This window comes from Sturnus vulgaris, chromosome 20 (genome assembly GCF_052056855.1).
Source record: "Sturnus vulgaris isolate bStuVul1 chromosome 20, bStuVul1.hap1, whole genome shotgun sequence".
In the NCBI taxonomy this organism is placed as follows: domain Eukaryota; kingdom Metazoa; phylum Chordata; class Aves; order Passeriformes; family Sturnidae; genus Sturnus; species Sturnus vulgaris.
This window is the reverse complement of record NC_142262.1, coordinates 2261055-2283240: the sequence shown is the minus strand read 5'-3', so window position 1 is coordinate 2283240 and position 22186 is coordinate 2261055. Positions and strand designations below refer to the sequence as shown.

Genomic DNA, 22186 nt, shown 5'->3' with positions numbered 1-22186 from the left:
AACCCAGCCTGCACCCCAGGGAGAGAACCTCCAGAGAGCCACGAAACCTCAACTTTTCATCTTCAAAGCAGCACCTAATTAACTTTTACAGCAGCCCTGTGTGCTCAGGTGCCTCAAACATCATCTCTGTCTGTGGATACAAAGAGCCAAAGGTGATGGGATTTGTTCCAGACCAGGAGTCTGTGCTGAGCTGGAGGTGGGTGCTGTGTTTGCACCACAAACCTCTCCAGGTGACACTTGCAAGCAAAAGGATTTAAAGACAAAGAGGAGAATTTAATTTCTTGAAGGGGAGCAGGGATCTAAACAACTCTACCAGGCAGTGGCACCAAGTGATGGCAAATTCCAGAGGCTCCAGGAAGGAGGCTCAGGGAGCTGGGGTTGTTCATGCTGGAGCAGAGGGAAATTTTTCCAGTCCTCATCACTTTGGGCTGATGGACTCTGTGCATCACACCAGGAGTTCCAGGGTCACAGCAGCACATCCTCCCTGCAGGCCGGGCCATCTCTTCCCCTTTCTGTTTAAAGGTTCAATTCTTTCAGTGAAATTAAAAGTTGTGCCCAGGTGCTCAGCTCAGGAACTCAGCAAACAGGATATTATGGCAGCACAGTTCAGTGCACTGCACTGGGAATGCATCAATTCATCCAGAAAGGAAACATGACTGCCTGAATTTCCTTTCTTTCTTTTTTTTTTTTTTTTTTCTGTGACTCAGCCTTTTGAATGTAAAGAGAGGGAAAAAAAAAAAAAAAAAGGAGGCATTACAGTCACAAAGGACCATTCCCAAAACCTTTGGTACATCCCTGCTCATGTTGTGGATTGCTCTTCCTTTTTCAGGAAGCCCAGGAATGCTGGAATGGTTTTGTGCAGTGATGCAGCAGCTGCAGGTGAACAGCTGCTCCTTCACAGCTTCCTTTTTTTATCAAAGCTTTTGCAGAGCCCTTTGGGAGCCAGAGGCCCATCACAGAAATTGGATTCAAATGCAGAGAAACCCAAATTATTTTACATTTTCTTTTGGACTTACTAACCAACTCAAGCCCTGTTCCTGCCCATATCTTGTGACTTTTAGATCTCTTTTTCTTGTGCACACAGCTGAGATCTCCTCCACGTTTACTGGAAGTGATGCTTGCATCAATAAACCTGTGGAGAAGCACAAGGATGATGCATTTGCATCCTCTTCAGCCCAAATTCCCTGCCAGGGAAGCCCTTCAGCAGGAATTCAGAGCACCTCTTTCAGAGGCCTGCCTCTTTCTGGGAGCTGGAAAGAGGCTGAAATAAACTGTGCAAAACCCAAATTCCTGCAGTGTTTACTGCTCCAAAGCTGCAGCTGCAGCAAACTGCAAAGGGCTCTTGACTGGCAAAACCACCAACTCCTGGACACCAAAAATATCCTGATATTCACACCCAGGGCATGGGTAACAAGAACAATTTATCCCTGGATTTAAAGGAAAGCTTAAAACCCGGCTGAGAATTGCAGCATTTTGCACCTCGGTAAGTGATTATGCAAAATTCAGTTCTTTAGGAGTCAGGTTTGCTCACACCATGCAGGTTTTACTCTGTGCCCTCACCCTCCTTCTGGAACAACATCCAGCCTGGCTCAGACTAAAATTTCATAAAAGAAATTTCAGTCTTGGCCTAAGACTTGGCACAGGGAGTTCCAGCCCAGAATAGATTTTTACGGGAAGTTAAAAAACTCTGTGGAAAAAAAAAAAAAAAACAAAACAAAAAACCAAGCTTTAAACTGAAGCATCAAGGTCTCAACAAGAGCCGTGCCAAGCAGTTCAATGCACAAAATCTACATTGTGTGCATATAGAATGCCATAATTACAGCCAGATGGGTACAAACATAGAGTCACTCTGGCCATGAGTAATACCTCATGATTGCAGAAAAAAGAACCCAAATGCTTATTTTAAATCAGCAGAGTTTGAGGAGGGAAAATGTGACCTATCCCTGATGGGGCTGTGACAGAAAATAAGTATTTTTGTCATCACCACTGTCGTGTGTGCCACCATCCCCTGGTCCTGCAGCCACTTGCCCACGTCCAGCTGTGCTCCCTGCCCAGTGGTTGTCCTGGATGGATTATTAAATCTGATTTCCTGCTTTGACAAAGCTCCTGGCTGGCTCTGCACTGCAGCACACTCCAGAATATCCTTGCCAGTTAAAGGTAGAGATGTTTCCTGCTGCCATGCCAGTAAAAAGATGCCTTCAGGCAGAGGTGCCACCCGTCCTTGTTCAGCACTGGAGCTGCTCAGCCTCATTCCATCATGTTTTAGAACATTTTTTGCAGTGGATTCCTCCTCTTCTTTCTGGTGCTGGTGAGGCCTCTGCTTCTGTCCCTAAATATCCAGGTTTCTCCTTACCTTGCACATTTCATACTGGGAATTTTGAGGCTGGCTGGGATCCCAACGTTGCATCCACACTCAAAAAATCATTCTGCATCCCTGGGGATCCAGAGCAAGGAGCAGCTCACAACTGAGCCCTTGGCTGAGTTGTTGAATGAACCTGCAGCTCATTTTGCTGAAAAAGAAGGGTAGAATGAAGGAGTTGGGGACAAACATCTTACCTTTTGTGCAGCCAGATTTATGGCTCTAAAACCTTATTATTACTAAGCTGAAAGTCATTTTTATTTACTGGCCTCTGCCTCTTTTATGAACTGCATGTGCTTCTTGGATCGTTTTATGCTCACAGTTCCCCAGCTCTTCAGCTAAAGAGAGATTTTACCAACATCCCACCCTGTGTGTGCTGGGGCAGCAGAGTTTGTTTAACTTCTGGGAATTCCAGGTCCTCCTGGGCTTTTATCCATCTCCTCAGGCTCCAGGGTGGAAAAACGTGCTGGCAGTTAAGGGCTGCAAGAGGAGGAGGAGGAGGAGGAGGAGACTGAGGAAATTCAGACAAAAGGTAAGATGGGGCTGAACTCCCAGGGCCTGTGTTTGGCTTTAAATTCCTGCAGGCTGCAGTTCCCGGGGAACAAAGGAATGCAGGATATCAGGCAGCAGCAGTCAGGCCCTGAGGAGCAGATGGTGCTGCTGCCATCAGGACAGCTCATTGTTTCTCACCTCCCCTCTCCCCCAGCCACATTCTCCTCCCCAGCATCTGCACCCTCTGTTTGCTTTGCTTTTTCTTCGAGCTTCTTCCCCAGACATCCCTTGGGAGGGTCCCTTTTCCCAGCTGGTCCCTCTGGTGTTGGAGAACTTCCTGCAGTTTATTCATCTTCTGGAGCAGAGAGCCTGCCTTGTCATGGCCAGAGCCTTTAGGGTCATTATTCCTACTATTTTTAATTTCCAGCTTGTTCCTGTCCCTTAGGAGCATTAGGGAATGGTTGCATTCTCTTGGCCAGTTGTTCCCTGGGTACTGACTGCTACCTGAGCTAAAAAAATAATGAGAAATTTCATGAGGTTCTGTCCAGGGGATGGGATCACACTTGAAAATGTCATTGTCTCGTTGTCTCTCACAGGGCAGACCAAGCCAACACTTATCCCCAATTATCCTTCCTTCCCCACAGCTCCCATGAAGGGAGGTGATGGCTGGGAGCAGAATAATCCAATAAAAACATAAACCAGCACCAAAGAAACCGAAACAGCCACTGGATTCTTCAGCACAGGAGCTGCTGGAGCCTGTCCCACCTCCTGCTCCATGAAGTTTGATCACCAAGCTCCTCTGCTTGATTTCTCCATTTGCAAAGTGCATTGTTTTTGGAAAACAAAGAACAATGTTCTTCTGTCTGTCCCTGTCATCCAGAATACACAACAGCTTCAGAGCAAAACCTATGGCCCCTTCCCACCTCATGACATGCTGGGAAAAATCCTGATTTAAGCCCCAAAACCTGGTCTTGGTGTTCAGGGATGCAGCAGGAGGTACCACAGGTGTTCTGGACACAGTTTTGCTCCTGTTTCCCAGCACCTATGATTATAACAGCTGAAAATCCCACGTGAGCAGCATCTGAATTTTCCAAATAATTCCTAGTGAAGGGAGATGAACCAGGGGAAAGCATCCCCCTCCCCAGTGAGAAACTGGGATATGGGAACAACCTCTGACAAAGGTCCTGCAAGAGTGAAGCAGGAGAATTTGGGGATGCTGGAGCTCTCTGCTCTTTGTGGGCAGAGCTCTGGGATTAATTTCTGGCCCAGGAGTGAGTGTTCACACAAACACTGACACTGAAGCCTCCAATTGTGTTTTCCCTGGACAAACCCAGCACATGACCCCCGAGCTCCCTGATCAAAGGCAGTGCTGGGAACAACCTCGTGTCGAAAACAAACAACATTTTGGGGCAAACCTTCTGTTTGCAGACACAGAGAGGAGAGTTTTCAGCAGTGAAACCACAGAAATTGTTTGTCCAATTTCACAGCAGCAAATTCGTTCCTTAGCAATGGAAGAGTGAGTTGGGAGGGGGAATGAATAAATCAGAACTCATAGAAAATTCAAACCAATGCAGGAGGGGAAGAAAGTTATGGCCAGACCCAGATGTAGAAGTTTGAGCTCTTCACTCAGCTCTGCAGTAACTCTTCTTCTTTTCCCTTTTCCCTTTTTCCCATTTTCCTTTCCTTTCCTTTCCTTTCCTTTCCTTTCCTTTCCTTTCCTTTCCTTTCCTTTCCTTTCCTTTCCTTTCCGTTCCTTTCCTTTCCTTTTCCTGTCACTGGACAGGAGGAGGGTAAATCCCACCCGGACAAAGGTGATCTGGTCACATTGTGTGCAGAATTTAAATTTTAATAAGAAAAGGCTCTACAAAGGGGAAACTGGAAGGTGAAAGGCTGGGCACTGTGCTGGAGCAAAGGGGAACAATAAAAGTAATAAAATGTTTTGGCAGCACTTCATTTAGACATAAGGAAGATTATTTTTTTTTACAATGAGGGTGGAGAGAAGCTGTGGCTGCTGGGAGCGTCCAAGGCTGGACAGGGCTTGAAGCAGCCTGGGATAAAAAGTGGAAAGTGGCAGGAGTGGGACAAGGTGACCTTTAAAGCTCCCTCCCACCCCAAACCACTCTGATTGTCCTGCTCCCATCGTGTCACCCCCCTGCCCTGCCCTGCAGCCAAAACTCATCCTCCAGCCCAGCCTCCCACACCCTCCAGCCCTGCACAGAACCTCTCACGGGATGGACAAGCCTCTGCAGGTCCCAGCTCAGCCTAAACCCGTGAAAATCAGGAAAAAATTCCCCAGAGTGCTGTGCAAGGGTGCTCTAATCCTGGGGAAAGCAGTGGGACCCCAGATTCCTGCACACCTTTGGGGAGGGGGACCAGGGAAAACATAAAAAAGACAGAAGTGCCATTGTGCTGTGAAGGGACCCAGCGTTTGCTGTGTGACAGGGACATCCCAGTGCTCCTGGTGGCACCTGGCAGCCAGCAAGGGACAGGGCCAGCACTCCAGGAAATGATGGGGAAGAAGAATTCCAACCTCTAGGGAAAATAATGCCTTGAAAATGTGAGGGGACAGTGAGGGTGGATATAAGGGAAAGGTTGTCCCAGAGGATGAGGCATGGGGACAGGGAAATGGTCACAGCCTCAAAAATCCCAGAGCTCAAGAAATATTTGGATGCTCTCAGGAACACAATGGCATTTTGGGGGTGTCCTGTGCAGCCAGGAGTTGGATTCCATGACCCTGGTGGCTCCCTTCCACCTCAGGATATTCCATGAAAACAGCTGGGTTTGGAAATGGCCCAGTGGTTGATTTTCCAACAACCATCTGAAATCTTCATGGAATCCCCAAGGAGCATCCCTGAGCTGGCACCTGCCTGCAGCTTTGACCAACAGGAGTTCGTTAGGAGCATTTAAAAGCCAATTAAAAGCCAATTAAAAGCTGCAGCCTTGCAGCAGCACTTCCTGGGACAGAGTGTCTGGGTCCCAGCCCAGTCCTGCTCCCAGTCCTGCTCTTTGTAATGTGCGAGTGAAGAGTTTGGCAGCATTTCCATGGCAAACCAAAATTTTGGGGATTTATTCCCTGGCTGTAAGGATTTGCTCGAGCTGAGTGTTTGGCAGGAAGGACCAGCAGCAGCAGCTGCACATTTCCCTCAGACCTGAATCCCTCTCAACAGGAGGAATTACACACAGAGCCATAACTGAGGGCTGCAGCTCCTCCAGACTTTGGCCCTTGCAGCTGAAAACAGCAAGGCCAGGTGAGTGCAAGTTCAGTGCCTGGGGCTGGCTGGGAAAAGGAGGCACGGCACCAAAATCAGCTCTAATGCAGATTTCCAGCCCAAGGAATGAGTGGCAGCACTGCTTTCACTCCCATCTCTGCCCTCCATGCAACCTTTTCACTGGGTTTTATACCTTTGGCATCCATATTTCTCCAGGAGGTAAAATATCCTCAGCACTAATTTAACTGTAAATGGTTTTGAAGCACACATTTCTTAGAGCTCGGTTATTTTTATTACGTGTTATTTATTTTCTACTCGTGTTCCTATAAGGAAACATATAAATAATGGTAAACTCTGCTTTGGGAAGGTCTAATTTTACCTTTCCTAAGGGTTTTTCCCAAATGGGGGCTCCTATGTGGCAGAGGGGGGACCCATCTACCACTCCCCTGAGTTTCCCATGTGGACAGCGTCCCCATCTCAGGGAAATGTCACCAAATCCGGGTTATTGGCTCTTCCCATGGGAAATCTCCATGACCACCACAGAACATCCCATCTGACTTGGGATGAACTCACTCCATCTGATCTGCCTGCAAGGGGAAAAACTGAAAAACATGTATTCAGACCTTGCTGATGGCAGGAATACAGGCAGGGGCAGAGGGATGCAGGTAAGGATGCAGGGATGGATGCAGGGACGCAGGAAGTGGCAAAGAGATGCAGGAAGGGATGGATGCAGGGATGCAGGCAGGGATGCAGGAAGGGATGGATGCAGGCAGGGATGCAGGTGGGGATGCAGGCAGGGATGGAGGCAGGGATGGCAGCTGGCAGGGGCACAGACAGGGGGGCAGATGGGCACTCTGATCACATTGGCACGGGACTTTGGGGAAAGAGCAGTGTGGAGGTGGAGTGGGGCTGTGCGATGGGATGTGATGGGATATGATGGGATGTGATGGGATGCTGTGCAATGCAGTGTGATCTGCTGCGATGTAAAGCGATTTGAAGCGATCTGAACCCATTTGAAGCGGCTCGAACCCACGGGAAGCGGCCGAACCTCCTCGCGCTCGCTGCGCCCCCTGCCGGCCTCTCAGCGGGTATGGCGGGGGGGGGGCCAGGCCGCGGGACTACATCTCCCATGAGGCGCTGCGGCGGCGCCGCGCGCGCGCAGTGCGGCTCCCCCACCCCCCCCCCCCCCGTGCGCGCCGGAGGCCGGGGCGGCCGCCCCGGCCCATCATGTAGGTGCAGCCGCGCCGGCCCCGCGCCAGCCGCGCAGGGACCCCCCCCCCCCCCCCCGCGGCTCGGCCCGGCCCGGCCCGGTCCGGTTCGCCTCGAGCCCCCCCGCGCCGCCCCAGGCGGGAGCGCGCGCGCGCGGCGTTCCGGGGGGGGGCAGAGCGCGCGCCTCGCATCTTTTGTGTTGTTGGGCAACTCTCGCCCCTCGGCGGAGCCGCGCGGGGGGGGGAGCGGCTCTTTGTGCGCGCGCCCTGCCCTCCTCCTCCTCCTCCTCCTCCTCCTCCCCCCCCCCCCAACCCCCGTTCTCCTCCCCAAAGCCAGCCGGGGGACAATGTCTCAGCCCCGAGGTGAGAGGGGCGTGCGGGCGCGCGCGCGCGCGGAGCGTGCACGCGCGGGCGCGGGTGGGTGCGTGTGCGCGCGCGCGTGCAACCCCGCCGCGCGTGCAACGGCCGCGCGTGCAACGGCCGCGCGCGCGCGCGCGCACACGCTCGTGCAAAGGCGCGGGTGCAAGCTGCAGCTCGCGGGCGCGCGCGTGCAACCGGGCGTGCAGCCGCGCGTGCACGGGCGCGTGAGCACGAGCGGGTGCATGTGCATGTGCATGCACGGGTGCGGGTGCGTGTGCATGAGCGTGCACGGGTGGGGGTGCGTGTGCACGCACGGGTGCGTGTGCATGAGCGTGCACGGCTGGGGGTGGGGGGGGTGCATGCGCGGGTGCATGTGCATGCACGGGTGCGGGTGCATGAGCGTGCACGGGTGCGGGTGCACGCCCGCCTTGCCCGGGGGTCGCCGCTCCCGGTGCATTTCCCGGTGCATTTCCCGCTGCAGCTGGCGGTGCAGCAGCCGGGAGCCTCTCCCGGGATGAGCGAGCCCCTCGCCTGCCTTTGGCACGGCCGGGAACAAGGTGGGGGTGTTGGAGGAGCAGCTGCAGCCGGGGCTCGGCGCGGGGTTAAAGCAAAACTTTTAAACAAGTCCGCGAGGGAGATGAAAGGTGAAACTGGAGTGGAGTTACCAGGAATTAAATATATACCTATGTTTCCATGGGAAAGTATTGTTCTGGTGCCAGCGCTGAGATCATTTTCCACCCATTTCTCTCCCCCCCTTCCCACCCCCCTTTAATATTTGGTAACTTTTGGTCAGAGGCAGCAGTGGGGTTTGTCACACCAGCGCGCTCCGAGCGTGCAAAAAGGCTGGAATGGAGCGTTCGGGAAGTGCAGGAAGGCTGGAACTGGGTGTTTGGGAGCTGCAGAAAGGCAGGAATGGAGCATTTCGGAACTGCAGGAACGGGAGCATTTAGGAGCTGCAGAAGGGCAGAAGTCGAGAATTCAGGAGTTGCAAAAGGGCAGGAATTGAGCATTTTGGAGCTGCAGGAATTGAGCATTTTGGAGCTGCAGGAATTGAGAATACAGGAGTTGCAAAAGGGCAGGAATTATGCATTTTGGAGCTGCAGGAACTGAGAAATCAGGAGTTGCAAAAGGGCAGGAATTATGCATTTTGAAGCTGCAGGGATTGAGAATTTAGGAGTTGGGCATTTTGGAGCTGCAGAAAGGCAGGAATAGAGCCTTTAAGAGCTGCAGGAATTGGGCATTGTGTAGCTGCAGAAGTTGAGAATTTCGGAGTTGCAAAAGTGCAGGAATTATGCATTTTGGAGCGGCGGGAATTGAGCATGTTGGAGCTGCAGAAGTTGAGAATTTCAGAGTTGCAAAAGGGCATGAATTGAGCATTTTGGAGCTGCAGGAGTTGAGAACTTTGGAGTTGCAAAAGGGCAGGAGTTGGGCATTAGAGAGCTGCAGGACTGGAGCATTTAGGAGCTGCAGAAGGGCAGAAGTTAAGAATTTAGTTGCAAAAGGGCAAGAATTGAGCATTTAGGAGCTGCAAAAGGGCAGGAATTGGGCATTGTGTAGTTGCAGGAATCGAGCATTTTGGAGCTGCAGAAGTTGAGAATTCAGGAGTTGCAAAAGGGCAGGAATTCTGCATTGTGGAGCTGTGGGAACTGGGCATTTTGGAGCTGCAGAAGTTGGGAATTTAGGAGTTGCAAGAGGGCAGGAAATATGCATTTAGGAGCTGCAGGAATTTTGCATTTAGGAGCTGCAGAAATTGAGCATTTAGGAGTTGCAAAAGGGCAAAACCTGGGCGTTGAGGAGCTGCAAAAGGGCAGGAGCTGAGCCCTGAGGAGCAGCGGGAGGGGCTTTGGGAAGGGGACAGCAGTGATTTATTTCTGCCAGCTCTTCTCTTTGCTTTTTAACTCGCTGCTGGTTCCGGAGTGGCTCTTGCCCTTGCAAGGGCGGGGGTGGGGAGGGCAGGGTGGGAGGAGAATTTAATATTGCAAAAATGCTGCGGGAATGCAACAGCCCCTGCAAGAGCAGGCGGGGAGAGAGAGCCGTAGGGAGGAGTTGCTGCGGCCATTCATTGTGAAAATAGATGCCCATATGTCAGCGAGCGGCCGCACAGATGCAGCTTTTGGGAGCTTTTTGAAGTGCTCGGGTTGGGATGTTGCAGCTTGGCTCTGCCTGCATCCTGCAGCCCTCGCACATATTTGGGATTTTGGGGGGTGAGAGGCAGCGCGTGGTGCGGCGGGGGCAGGTCCCAGACTGGCTTTGGAGCTGCCTCGTGTTGTGGTTATTTATTTATTTATTCAAACTAAGCCGTCTGTGAAGCCTTCCACAATTAATCCATGCAAGGGGAGAGGACGTTGGGAAGGAGGTGCCTGCACAGCTCTTGCCACACAGTTTTCCTTTGTGAAAGAAAAATGTAAAGTTGTTGTATAATTTATTCCTAATTTGGGTTTGCTGCAGTCATCCTTTCCAGCCGAGCAGGGAACTGTAAAAGTTTCCGATGCAAAGAGCCAAGGAAGTTTGATAATGCAGGATTGATACCCAGAGCACTCTGCCCCTGGCAGGAGACCCTTGGGGGATCAGAGGGGTCCCCAAAAAGCCTGGGGGTGGCACAGGCTGAGCGTGCAGAGGCGGTGACAGGCAGGGACCTGTGCTGGTGGCCCTGCAGGAGTGTGCTCAGTGTCCCCCACACTCCCCAGCACGGCTTTCTGTGTCCTCGCCAGTACCAGGAAAAAGGGAAGATGGAAGGAGCCAACCCACAAAACATGATCTCAATGAATGGCATCATTCTTGACTCCCTGTGCCGTCCTCCTCGCTCTCTGCAGCACCAGTGCCTGCATTCCTTGCACAGATAACTTTTCCAAGTTCAGCTGTTGGGGCTGAGCTGTTGCTCGGGAAGGGCTTTCAGCTCCGGGGTTTGCAGCAGAGGTTCTTTGGGATAATCTGCATTTCGGGATCAGCTTTCATGTGTTGCACAGGAGGTTCCTCGGCAGCTCTGGAAATTACAGCCCAGAGCCCCAGCCAGCTGCTGAGCCCTCTCCCTGCTTTGAATCCTTTCCAGAGTTGTTGGGAGAATTTGCCAGAGATTAATTTTTTTTTTGTTGCAGCGTGTCAGGGGAACGTGTGAGCAGCAGAGTTGTTCTTATCCCCCTGCAAGGAATCCCACCTGGTTCGGGGGGACCCTACCTGTGCTGTGCAAAAAATGAGGGGGAGTGGAGGAAATCTGCTTCCTGCACAATCTGTAAAGGTTAAAAGTCTCCCTGGAATTCAGAAAACACCACTTTTGTTCTGGCCCTTTCTGCAGCAGCAATGAGCAGATGCCTCCAGCGTTGTGCTCGTGGTTCTGAGCCACTTCACCTGTCCCCTGATGGGGACAAATACAAAATACAAAACACACCTGAAGCCAAAGGCACCCCTGCATTTCACCCTGTGCTTGTTCCCACCTTCATTCCCTCCTTTGAGCTGCAGACTGGTATTTTTTTGTTGGATGTAGCAAGCCACAGCAAATCAGCTTTTCCTGAGCACAGCAGGTTCCTGCAGCCTGTTCCTCACCTTCAGAGATGAGGCTGCTCTGGCCAGGAGGGCCTTGATGGGAGCTCACAAGTTGAATTGTTGCCCGAATCCAGCCCATTTGGCTGTCATGACTAATAGGATATTATTTTGGAAGAGGAGGGGGGAGAAGAGAAAGTGGAAGTCCATATTCACATCAAGCCAAGCACAGTTTGAGGCTGTAAATCCAGACTCTGGTGACAGCAGATATATTCAAGTCTCCCAAATTCCTTGCAACGTGGGGATTATTCCCTGGCAAAGCCCACATGGGAGAAAACACCTGCAAAAATGCAAATTTCTCTATTGAAATAAGAAAAGGGAAGGGGGAGCAGTATCCATGAGAGCACTGATTCATAAATACATTGAAATGATATTTAAACTATTGCTGCCTGTTGATCTCACACCTAAGCCTCAGACTTTTGTTTCAAACACAATTTTCAGTGCTCCACCTGCAAAGGGAAGCTGAGATTGTGAGCAGCACATCCCACGTGATGCTGGCTGAGCATGCACCCTATGGACTTTGACCAAAGGCCCTGCACCTACTCCAAATACCACAATTTTATGGGAAACACTCTTGTTTTTCCCAGCCAGAAGTCTCAGTGGAGCAGCTGTAAAGCTGAAATGTTCGTTGTTGGTGTGGAGTTTTTTTTTTGTTGTTGTTTTTTTTTTTTTTTTGCAGCCCTAGGTAGGTGGCAGGTTGTTGCTGGTGTAAGATTAACCTGCAAGCAGCTCCTGTGGGTTGTGCAATGTGCATTTTGCCTCATCAGCACCACCTCAGCTTCTCCCCACTCACACACTCCCATGACACAGGCACTTGGCAAAGGGCACAGTGAGCAGAGCCATGGCACGGTCAGCCAGGTGCAAGCCTAGCAAAGCCTGGACCAGCAGCAAATTTCAGCTCGAGTTGTTGGTTTATTTTTAATTTTTAAGGTTTTTTTAATTTTTTTTTTTTTTATTTTTTAAATTTTATTTTATTTTTTTTCCAGGGTGCCCTGTTGAAGTAGTTTAGGTGCAGTGCTGGAGGTGCCTGCTTTGGGTTAAGAGGGGGTAAATGTTTACAAAGAGATATAAAAACCTCATGCAATGCCAGGCTGCAGGAATTTGCCCAGCTTAGGAAGGGGAAAATGTGGTGTTTTGCTGGAGGGTGAACCAAAGCACTGCTGTGCCCAGGTGTGCCAGTGGAGCTGAGACACCTGGGTGAGCCCCTGCGCTGTCCCCATGTCCCAACAGGTCCCAGCAGGTCAGGGCAGCAGCTCCCTGCTGCTACCCAGGCTCTTGGTAGGGACAGCACATAAATATTTAAAAGCTCCAGCTAGAAGCAATTCCAGCAATAGAAGTGCTAAGTTGCAGGAATAAGGAGCAGAGAGCTGAGAGCTCCTGCCAGGCTCTCAGTGCCACCCCCAGCGTGGCTCCTTTTTGTTGTCTCAGTCACCAAAACCTTGGGAGCTTCCTTAGGGGTGAATTCCCTCCCCTGACACATCCACAAGCTGCTGAGGTGGAGCAAATGATGCTCCATGAAAACCACAGGAGTAATTTGGAGGGATGAGGCACTTCATGGGGACGTGGTTACAGCAGCTTTGCACATTCTCTGTCCTGTAGTTGAAAATACACGAGATGACTAAAAAGTTGCATTTTCCCCCAAGCTGTGCCTGTGTTTGTTGTCACTTGGGCTTTTTCTCTTTCTGGAAAGAGCTGTGACAGCACCTCTAGAAGCCTCTCTGAAAAGGACTGAAAACCAGCACACCTGAAAAAAGCTCTGATCCCTTTTTCAAGCTGGAAAAAGAAGAATAGTGTAGGAGTTTTGTCAGCACAGGAGTGGGGATGCTTTTCTAGCCCTCTGCAAAGGCACTTGGAGGCCCAGAACCTCTTAGCCTGGTCATTGTGATGATTCCCAGCCCTGCCCCAAGGGATTCACCCCATGAACTTGCATTCCTGATGCTGCTCCAGCTGCAGAGGCAAAGCTGTGCCCCTCACAGGGCATGTCACAGCTGTGATGGCAGCAGGTGGCACAAGCAATTCTGAGTAAGAATTCCTCACCAGGAGTCCCTTCCTGCTGTCACTCAGGTTTTGGGGGACCATTTTGGGGTGCATTTCCAAGTTGGCAGCATGGCCACCAGCAGCATCATTAGATGGAATGTTGAGTCAGCCTCCAGTGGCCAGAGAAATTGCAGGAGTGTTCTTTTCGTTTGAGACGTGGACAGAGCTATAATTAAAAAAAAAAAAAAAAAAATCTGTTTCATTACCTGTGGAGTTCCTTAGCTCCCTTCCTTAGGGCCTGTCTGGGAATAGTTTAAGGGATTAGCATTATCAGCTCGAGCAGTGTTAGCAGGGAAGCAGATCCAGGAGGCTGGAGCTGTGCCATGTCGCATATTCTGGTCTCTGGTGGCCAAGTGGTGAAGGCCACTCGGTGCAATTTCCAGGTCTGCTCATTGTGCAAAAGGTTGGGGATTTTCTTTTTTTTTTTTTTTTTTTTCTTTTTGCTTTTGTATTCCAAATCCACGATATTCTGCACTTGACAGGTGTGAATGGAAAGCTGAGTCCTGCTCAGTGGCCTTGGCTCAGTAAGAAGCAGTTTGGGGAGGGGAAATCTGAGGCTGTTGCTTGTAGGGTTTTTTCTTGCCTCAAAGCCAGAATTAAACCCATCCTTCAAATCTCCCCATCCTTTTAAACTGGGGATTCCAAGCACAGAGGGTTCATCCCCCCAGGGAGGTCTCTGGGGTGCTAAAGCATTTCTGAGTCATCTTTCCTTGGGACACGGTGCAGGGACATGCTGAGCATCCTCTGTGGGAGCTCCAAGAAGCCACTCGTGCATCCTGGTGCTGGCAAATCCCTCTGGATCTGCATCCCATCCTCAGGCAGGAGCCTGGATTGGCAGGGGCAGGGATGGCATCAGGGAAGGCTCAGAGGTAGGAGCTGCTCTCCTGCTTCCCCCAGTTGCCTGTGGCTTTTTGGGCTGCAAAATCTGAGTCCTGTAAAGCCCCGTGCAAACAACCTCTGCAGCTGGGGTAAGGTTTCAGATTTGTAAGAGAAAAAGCGTTTTTTTTTTTCCCCTACTCAAGCAGGAAAACTTCAGAGAGCTGAGCTGATCCAGTTTCTTGCTGGTGCTGTTTTGTTAGCCTACTTAGGCTGCAATTTTATAATCGAGGCTGGGTTTTCTTAGCCTGCACCCAGGCAGATCAAAAATCGTGAGAAGAACTGAAGCCCAAGCAGCAGCCACTTCTACTGCATTCACATGAAAACATTGAGGGGGGGGAAAAAAAGAAAGAAAAAACCCAGCAGAAGTTGCAGATGAGATGCCAAAGATAAGGCAGCAATAGAAAATCAGTGCAGGAGTCAACACTTGAGTGTGTCTGCAAGAAGAGGCCTCTAATGAAGGCTGAATCAGCACGGACTTGGGAGCTGCTTTTGAAGGAGAATCTTTTTTTTTTTTTTTTTTTCCTCAAGATTTCTAAACAAAAATAATGTAATTGCACTCAATGAAAAATGCTTATCAGTGCCAAATGGCCCGAGAGCAGCATGTGGATGCTCTGTGCCAGTCACAGGCATCGTGGTTTTGTGCCTGTGCTCATCCTGCAGTGGGGCTGATCCCCGACTTCCTCACTGGGGGAGGTTTTCAGCAGGGTTTATTTCACACTCCAGCAACAAGTTATAAAAATTACAGCCTCACTCCGTGCTATCGTTCCTCTTATGAATGTTTATTGCTTCTCCAGTAGTTCAAGGTCAGATATAGAAAATGACTCAAAAGTTCTTTTGTTGTTCTGACAGCTCTAAAGTGATGGAAGGCCCAATCCAGCGAAGACAAACCTTCCCAGAGAACTGGCACCAAAAGGGAAGGGAGAAAGAATCTTTTAAAGGCAAAACTAGTGTTGATTACTGGCATTTTAAACTAGGTTTGGATTAGATATTAAGAAAAAATTATTTCCTGTGGGGATGGTGGGGCACAGGGTGCCAAGAGAAGCTGTGGCTGCCCCTGGATCCCTGGAAATGTTTAAAGTGAGGTTGGACAGGGTTTGGAGCAGCCTGGGATAGTGGGAGGTGTCTGTGCCTGGGGAATGAGATGGGCTTTAAGGTCTCTTCCAAGCCCAACCATTCCATGAGTGGGTGATTCTTTCCCTGGATTTGCTCTGTTCTCCCCAGCCAGAGCCTGCAGGAGTCCCTGCACGTAGGAGGGGAAACAATCCCTGCCCCAATCCCTGCCCCAGCAGGGCACACGAGCTCAGAAGGGCCTTTTGGCAGGGCTTTTGGCACAGCCCTGGGCACCTCTCCAGCACTGGCAGCTGCCCCCAGGTTGGAGCCACACTTCCCAGCTTGGATTTCAGCACAGCCCTTTTTCCTGGGGCTGCTTTAATTGCCTGCAATTAGGGTCTGCAGAGCTGCAAAAGTATGAAGAAATCAAAGCCAGTGTGGCTGTGTAAGGGCTGGGATTGATTTCTTCTCTCAACCAGCTGATGCTGTGACCTTTTGGAAAGGAGCTGTCAGCTTGTGACTGTGGGGTTGGTGCATGTGGCTGCCCGGGGTTAAAGCACAAATGTGGAATGTTTATTATAGTTTTATCCAAGGAGAGGAGCACCTGTAGGAGCTGAGAATAGCTAAAGGAAGAGACAGAGACTTTACACGCTGTCATCAAAACGCCAAAACCCCTTTGGGCTAAGCTACATCTTAAGTAGATTTGTTTAAGCAGTTGACAAAAACGCCTGGAGCAGAAGTCCAGGGCACAGCACGGGGCTGTGGCAGCCCTGAGGGTGCAGGGGTCACCCCAACCCCTGCAGAAGGAGGTCAGGGTCTGGCCAGCTGTGTGCCAGAGGTGCAGACTCAGGTCTAGAGCCCGATTTCCCCCCAGCTTTGGCAGGAGCAGCAGGGCAGGGAAGCTGCTGTGCCTAAATCTGAGCACCACTGAGGTCTGGGATGTGGAGATGCAGATAAATCCTGCAGCCAGTGCCCTCTTGCAGGTTTGCTGCTCTGAAGAGAAAGATGCTGCTGGTTAATGCAGAAGTTCCCTCCCAAGCAGACCTTGGTACTTAACTGTGTTAATTAAATGCTTTCAAAAACCACAAGATTGACCTTCACTGCTTGCCCACAGATTTTTCTCTCATTTAACAAGCACAGGGTTGTCAGAGTAGCCTATTAAAGGAGAAGAAAGGCAGTGCTCTAATACTGTTGGGTTTTGACCTGTTCCAAAGTGTTTTTCTGCTTTTTAACTCCTAAGAGATGAAAACCACAATCCCCTAACAACCTACAGGAAAAACCCAGCTGAGACAAGGAGTTCCTGGCTGAAATAAGGCATAAAATCTGATAAAATAGTGAACATACTTAAAATTTAAGTTTTTTAGGTATCTGTGCAATATGCCAAGACAGCCATCATATCTACAGGTCCTTGTGCAGCCAGAGAGCTCTGCTCTGTGACATGGAATTGTCCTTTGGGAGAGACCCTCTAGAAAAAAAATAAAGGCAAATAACACAGGCTCTGACTTCCTTACCTTTCCCAAGGACACCAGCAATTTGCTCATTGCTAATAAAACTTTGGAACATCTCTGCAGAAAACTTGGATCCCTGCCAAGCAATCAGTTTTATAAATTAACCAAAAGAGCAGATTGTGCATTGCATGGAAGGACATCCCACATCCCCAGGCAGCCCCTGACAGCAGCACTGGAGCTGGAGGGAGAGCCCAAAATAGCCCCTGGCAGCTGGGGAGGGTGACACAGGGGCTGCATTCAGAGGTGAGGAGAAACAAGTGGCTTTCTGGAGAGAAGAAATGAAAAAAATTCTTCACTGAAGGAGAGATTGGGCACTGGAATTGTGTGCCCAGGGAGGTGCTGGGGTCCCTGTCCTTGGACATGTTCAGAGGAAGCCTGGACGTGGCACTCAGTGCATGGTTTAGTTGGTGAGGAGGTGTTAGGTCATGGATGATCTCAAAGGTCTTTTCCAGCCTGGCTCATTCTGTGGTTCTGTGGAACGAGACCAGGCTGAATTCACAGCGTTTGGCAGAGAGAGAGACCCCAGGGCTTGCACCCCTGCAGGTCCCTGTGTGGTGACAACAAGGGGATGTGCCCTGGGACTGTCCCCTTGCTCAGAGCCACCTGAGCTGGGCAGCACCTCAGGCTTCCTCCCATTCATGTCATCGGGCAGCTTCCTTTACAGCCAGGCATGCCTTTTTTTTTTTTTTTTTCCTTTCTTTTTTTTTTTTTTTCCCCTTCCCCTCAAAAACATTTGGTGCTTCCCCCGCAAGGAATCAGGAGCTTTCTGTCTGATAAGGGGCTGGAACAGCTTCCTGCAGTAGGAGAGAATTCCTCCTCTGGCTCTTCCTGCACAGAGCCAGAACAATGCCAGCGCTTCCAGCATTGCTTTACCTCGGATAATCTCATTTAGGGTCCATCCTGTGTGAGCATCTCCTGCCAGGGGGGTGCTGCTTTTCCAGCAGTTTGCTTTAAAAAGGTTTTTTTAAAAAGGCATCACCACAGCAGAAAGGCAGGAGCGATCCTGAGGTTGGCTCAGGGCTGATGCAGAGCAGGGCATTTTTTTTTCTTTTCCCTTAAAGGAGAGGCTAAATAGGATTTTTTTTTTCATGTCTTCATCCTGAAAGTGCACGTGGTGAACTCGGAGCATCCGAGTCCTTGTGCAGGACTCAGTGGGACTGAATGTGCTTGGTTGGGGTTGAGCACACACAAAGAAGAATTTACAAGGTTGGGATGGATTTTGTCCTGGTTGCTAAGTGGGATGGACAGTATGGATCTGTGTTGATGATTTCTGCCATCCTGCTTCTCTTGGTTACTTTTATCCCCCCCCGTTTCTGCTTTCCTTTTTTCCCAATTCTGCTTATCTGCTCGTGCACATGGGAAGCAGTGTCCTTTTTGGGAGTGTGTGTGTGTAGAAGTGAAACTCCAGCCTCAAACCTCACATGGGGAGGCTTTGGCAGAAAGGCTCATCAAGGGACGTTTGTATTTTCAGCTTCTGCTTTAGAAGGCTGGGTGGAGAGATGTGACCTGATGGAAATATGTAGACAGAAAAAAAATTCTGCCCACCTGTGTCACTTTATTGGGAGGACAAGACTTGCTGTCACAAGTCTGTCACAGTGCTGTGCTGTCATGGATTTCTTCAGTGTGTTTTCCAAATTGAGATAAAATTGCATGATAAAACCTGGGGAAAGGCTTTTGTTCTTTTTTGTATGGCTTGTGTTCTTTATATGCCAGACAAGCAAGCTGTGCTCTTGAGACTGGAGGAGACTGAGGAGAGATCTCAGCAATCCACAGCTTCTTGCCGAGGTGCAGCTCCAGTCTCTGCTCTGTGTGACAGGGACAGGACCTGGGCAATGCTGGAGTGGGATTGGGATGGATTTTAGGGAAAAGTTCTTCCCCCAGAGGGTGCTGGGCACAGCCCCGAGGCTGCCAGAGCTCCAGGAGAGTTTGGAGAGCGCTCCCAGGGATGCCCAGGCTGGGATTTTTGGGGTGTGTGTGCAGTGTCAGGAGCAGGGCTGGATAATCCTTGGGGTCCCTTCCAGCTCAGGGTGATTCTGAGGAGGTGTCTGACAGGTTGTGCTCTCTGACCTCTGCCTTAAACGTGTTGGAACTTGAAAGAGCTTCCCTGGAAGCTGCATCCACCTTGCCCTGCACAGCCTGGGGCTCCTGGAGCCTTCCTGCCGTGCCCAGCCCTGGTGCTGGGCGAGCAGCTGCAGTCCCTGGCTCTCTGTGCCCGTGGGCAGTGCCATGGGCAGCAGGGCAGGCATTGCCAGAGCCCCCGTGCTGGAGCCCTGCGTGGTGCCAGGGCTCACAGGGGACACGGGTTTGGTTTTCCTGCAGTTCCCCCGGGAATGGTGTTCCAGGTTTGCTGGAGGCATTGCCAGCAGAGGGAGCAGGAGTTGGTTCCTCCCCTCTGCACTGGTCAGAATTATAAAATACCATCATTAATAGCTGAGATATAAAAATAGGCAAGTAAACTCTTGCATCATGAAAGGATAGCAAGAGAGCTGCGTGATGGTGTGGCACAAAGGCAGGCTAATCAAAGCCTTGACCATGTTGGAATTTAATCACAATATTTGGCTGAACCTTTGCCAAAATTCCCTGTGACAGATTGCAAGGAAGCAGATCCCTTCCTTCCATGCCAGAGCTGCTGCTGCTGTGGTGTTCCTCTCATGCAGGAAAACTCTGGGCAAAGTTGCCACCTCATTTCTGACCTGCACATGAATTAACACAGCCCTCCTGTTCATCAGGGCCTTCTGCAGAAGGTGAAGATGCTCAATAAAGAAATGGCTTGTGGCACATTCCTCTGCTTCCGTGGGTATTCCCATTTGGCTCTAAAAGTTACTGATATTTCATAACTCAAAGCATGACCAAATCAATGTGCAGCTTTCTCTCTGTGGAGCACAAATGGCCCATTTTATCCCAAGGTGTCTTTACTCATGAGCAGAAAATTATAATTCCCAAGTTTTACATGCAGAGCATCAGCAGGAGATGTCTGCTAGCAGTGCAGTTGAAATGTCCACATTTACAATGTGCTGAACAAACCCAATCTGTGCTTGGTAAAACAAGACTCCTGTGGCTGCACAGAAATAAAAATGTATATAAATAAAAATGTATATAAATAAAAATGTACCTCCCATTGCCCTGGTTGGATTTTATTCCAGCCTGCTGTGAGGGTGGTGGCACCAGGACAGGGATCCCACAGGGAAGGTGCTCAGTGAGCAAAAGCATCTCAGGGGGGAATGGGGCTGCTTTAGGTGTGGGAAGCAGGGGCTGGAGGCTAAATCTCTGTGCATGCTCTGGTGGGGACAGTGACACCCCAGGCCAGTCCTTCCTGACCCAGTCACACCCTTGTGCTATCCAAGCCCTGCTTTTGCCAGGTTTAAATCTCCTGGCTCCTTTGGCTGCACAAGGCTCAGCACTTGCCCAGGGGGCTTTGCCAGCATCAGGAGGGTGGTGGTGAGGAGCCACCAGTGTCCCTGTGTGGGGTGTCAGGCTGTCCCTTTTGGGGCTGGAAGCAGCTGCTGCAGCTCAGCCAGGAGTCTGGCAGTGCCTTTACAGCCCTGATCCTGCCCAGCCTGGCACTTAGGCCAGCCTTAAGGGGAGTGTGAGCTCAGGCTGAGCACGTGCTTCCATCTGAGCAGCAGCAAAGCACAGAGCCCTGCCAGCTGTGCCAGCGGGCGGGTGGCAATGTCACCTTCCTTCTCCAAAGCCACTTCCATTTCCCCAGGAAAGCTCCAGCTGCCCTGGGTGCTGGCACTGCCAGCCTGGCTGTCCCTGCAGTGAGTGTGGCACAGGCAGGAGCTGGGCTGTGTTTTCAGGGGGAATGTGGCTCTGCTGCTGAGATCCCACTGTGCTGTGTCAAAACGCCTTTGCAAGATCTGCTGGGAGAAAATCCCAGCTGCACCAAGCACGTTAAAAACCTGAAAAGAAGTATCAGAACTGAGAGAGACCTGGAGCAAAAATGTGTCTATGAGGTGTCTGATGTGTGTCTTGTCACCCTGTGAAAATTGGGGTTTGAGGCTCCACGTGGCAGTGGGGAAAGGAGTTGGACTTGATGATGTGGGTCCCTTCCAAGTCAGGATATTTGTAATTGTATGGGGTGGATACTTTACTGTTGGGAGCAGTGGGTTTGGGAAGTACAGAAGTGTTTGTAGCTGGGCTGGAGCTCATGGGTTTAAGGGAAATCCTGCTCCCCTTGAGGCAGATGGAGCTTTTGTGTTAAATATGGGACAGTTGCTGCTGCCTGCTTTGGATTTGTGTGGGAAGTTGGTCAGAGTCCCGTGGTCACTCATGGTGAAATCATGGTGGGTAAGGGGAAATAAAAGAAGCAGGTGGAGGAGTGGGAGTGATGCATTGCCTGCAGCATCCCCTCAGCTCACATCCTGGTCTGGGAGCTTCATCCCCTCATCCATGGGGGCCATGGCAGGGTCCCCTGGGAGACTTTTCAGAGGGCTGAGGAGCAGAGCCAGGCACAAAGACTTGGCTGAGCCACGGTGCAGGAATATTTGGGAAGCTCTTGGCCCTCTGTGCTGCTTTTGCACTGCTGGCAGGTGTGGGAGGTGTCTGTAGCCCTGCCCACGTGTGCCCTGTGCCTGGGCAGAGCCCATTCCCTGCTCTGCCACCTCCCCATCCCCATCCTTGTCCCCATCCCACCCCACCCCCTGCTCTGCCATGCCCAGGTGCTCTTTGGCATGGCCAGGTGCTCTCTGGCACAGGGAGAACAGACACGGAGGCAGTGGCAGTGAAAGCAGCCTCGTCCTCCAAATCCTCCTGCACAAAAGCTCTTTTGTTCCCAGGGTGAATTCCAAGAGCTTTTCTCCAGTTTTGGTTCCAGCAAACTCCCACTGCAAGGAGACAGGCGAGGGCTGAAAACAAAGTGGCAGCAAAATGAAAAGTCCCTCGTGAAAAAAAGCTGACCAGGACTGGAGGCTCTTTCCTAACAGCATCCCTGGCCTGCAGCTCCTGTGGATTTCCTGATTTGAGATCAGCAGTGAAGAAAACAGGCTCAGGGATGGGGAGGCAGTGAAGCCAGTGAGCCTTGGCACAGGGGAAATGGGCATTTGATTTATGGTGTGCTAGTGCCTGCCCCATCCCTGGAGCTCCAGTGCTGGGATTTCTCCTGAGATGGGGGAAGAGGAGAGGCCATGAGGCTCCAGTGGGCTCTGTGGGATCTCCATCACCCTCACATCTTTCCCAGAGCAACAGGAGGATGTGGCCATCCCACTGCTGGAAGGCACAAGGGATGAAACCAGCTCCAGTGACCGGGAGCAGCAGAAAACCGAGTGATTTGTGACATCTCTTGGACCCCAGTAGGAAATCCTACTGAGATTTCCCTGAACCTTGGCTGTATTTCTTGCAGCTTCCCTATCATGCAGCTGTGAGTGATTTTTAGGATTTGAGGGCGTTTGAGATGGTGTGATGGGAGGAGTGGAAGGCAGGCTTGGGCCACCTTTGAAGCTATTGAGTGGAAAAGCTGGAATTCCCTGGGATGGGTGCTCGAGTTCCCTGGGGTGGGTGCTGGAGTTCCTGGGGTGGGTGCTGGAGTTCCCTGGGGTGGGTGCTGGA

General features: G+C 50.9%; 1 protein-coding gene across 1 annotated transcript in view; it reads left to right on the top strand.

Moving 5' to 3' along the window:
• Positions 1-7539: 7539 nt before the first annotated feature.
• Positions 7540-22186, top strand: part of MAP2K6 (mitogen-activated protein kinase kinase 6) — a 53561-nt gene continuing 38914 nt past the window's right edge. Inside the window, exon 1 of the mRNA XM_014882759.2 lies at positions 7540-7631. Within this exon, the coding sequence (XP_014738245.1) occupies positions 7616-7631 (16 nt within the window). The 5' untranslated portion in view covers positions 7540-7615. The remainder of the gene's footprint in view (positions 7632-22186) is intronic.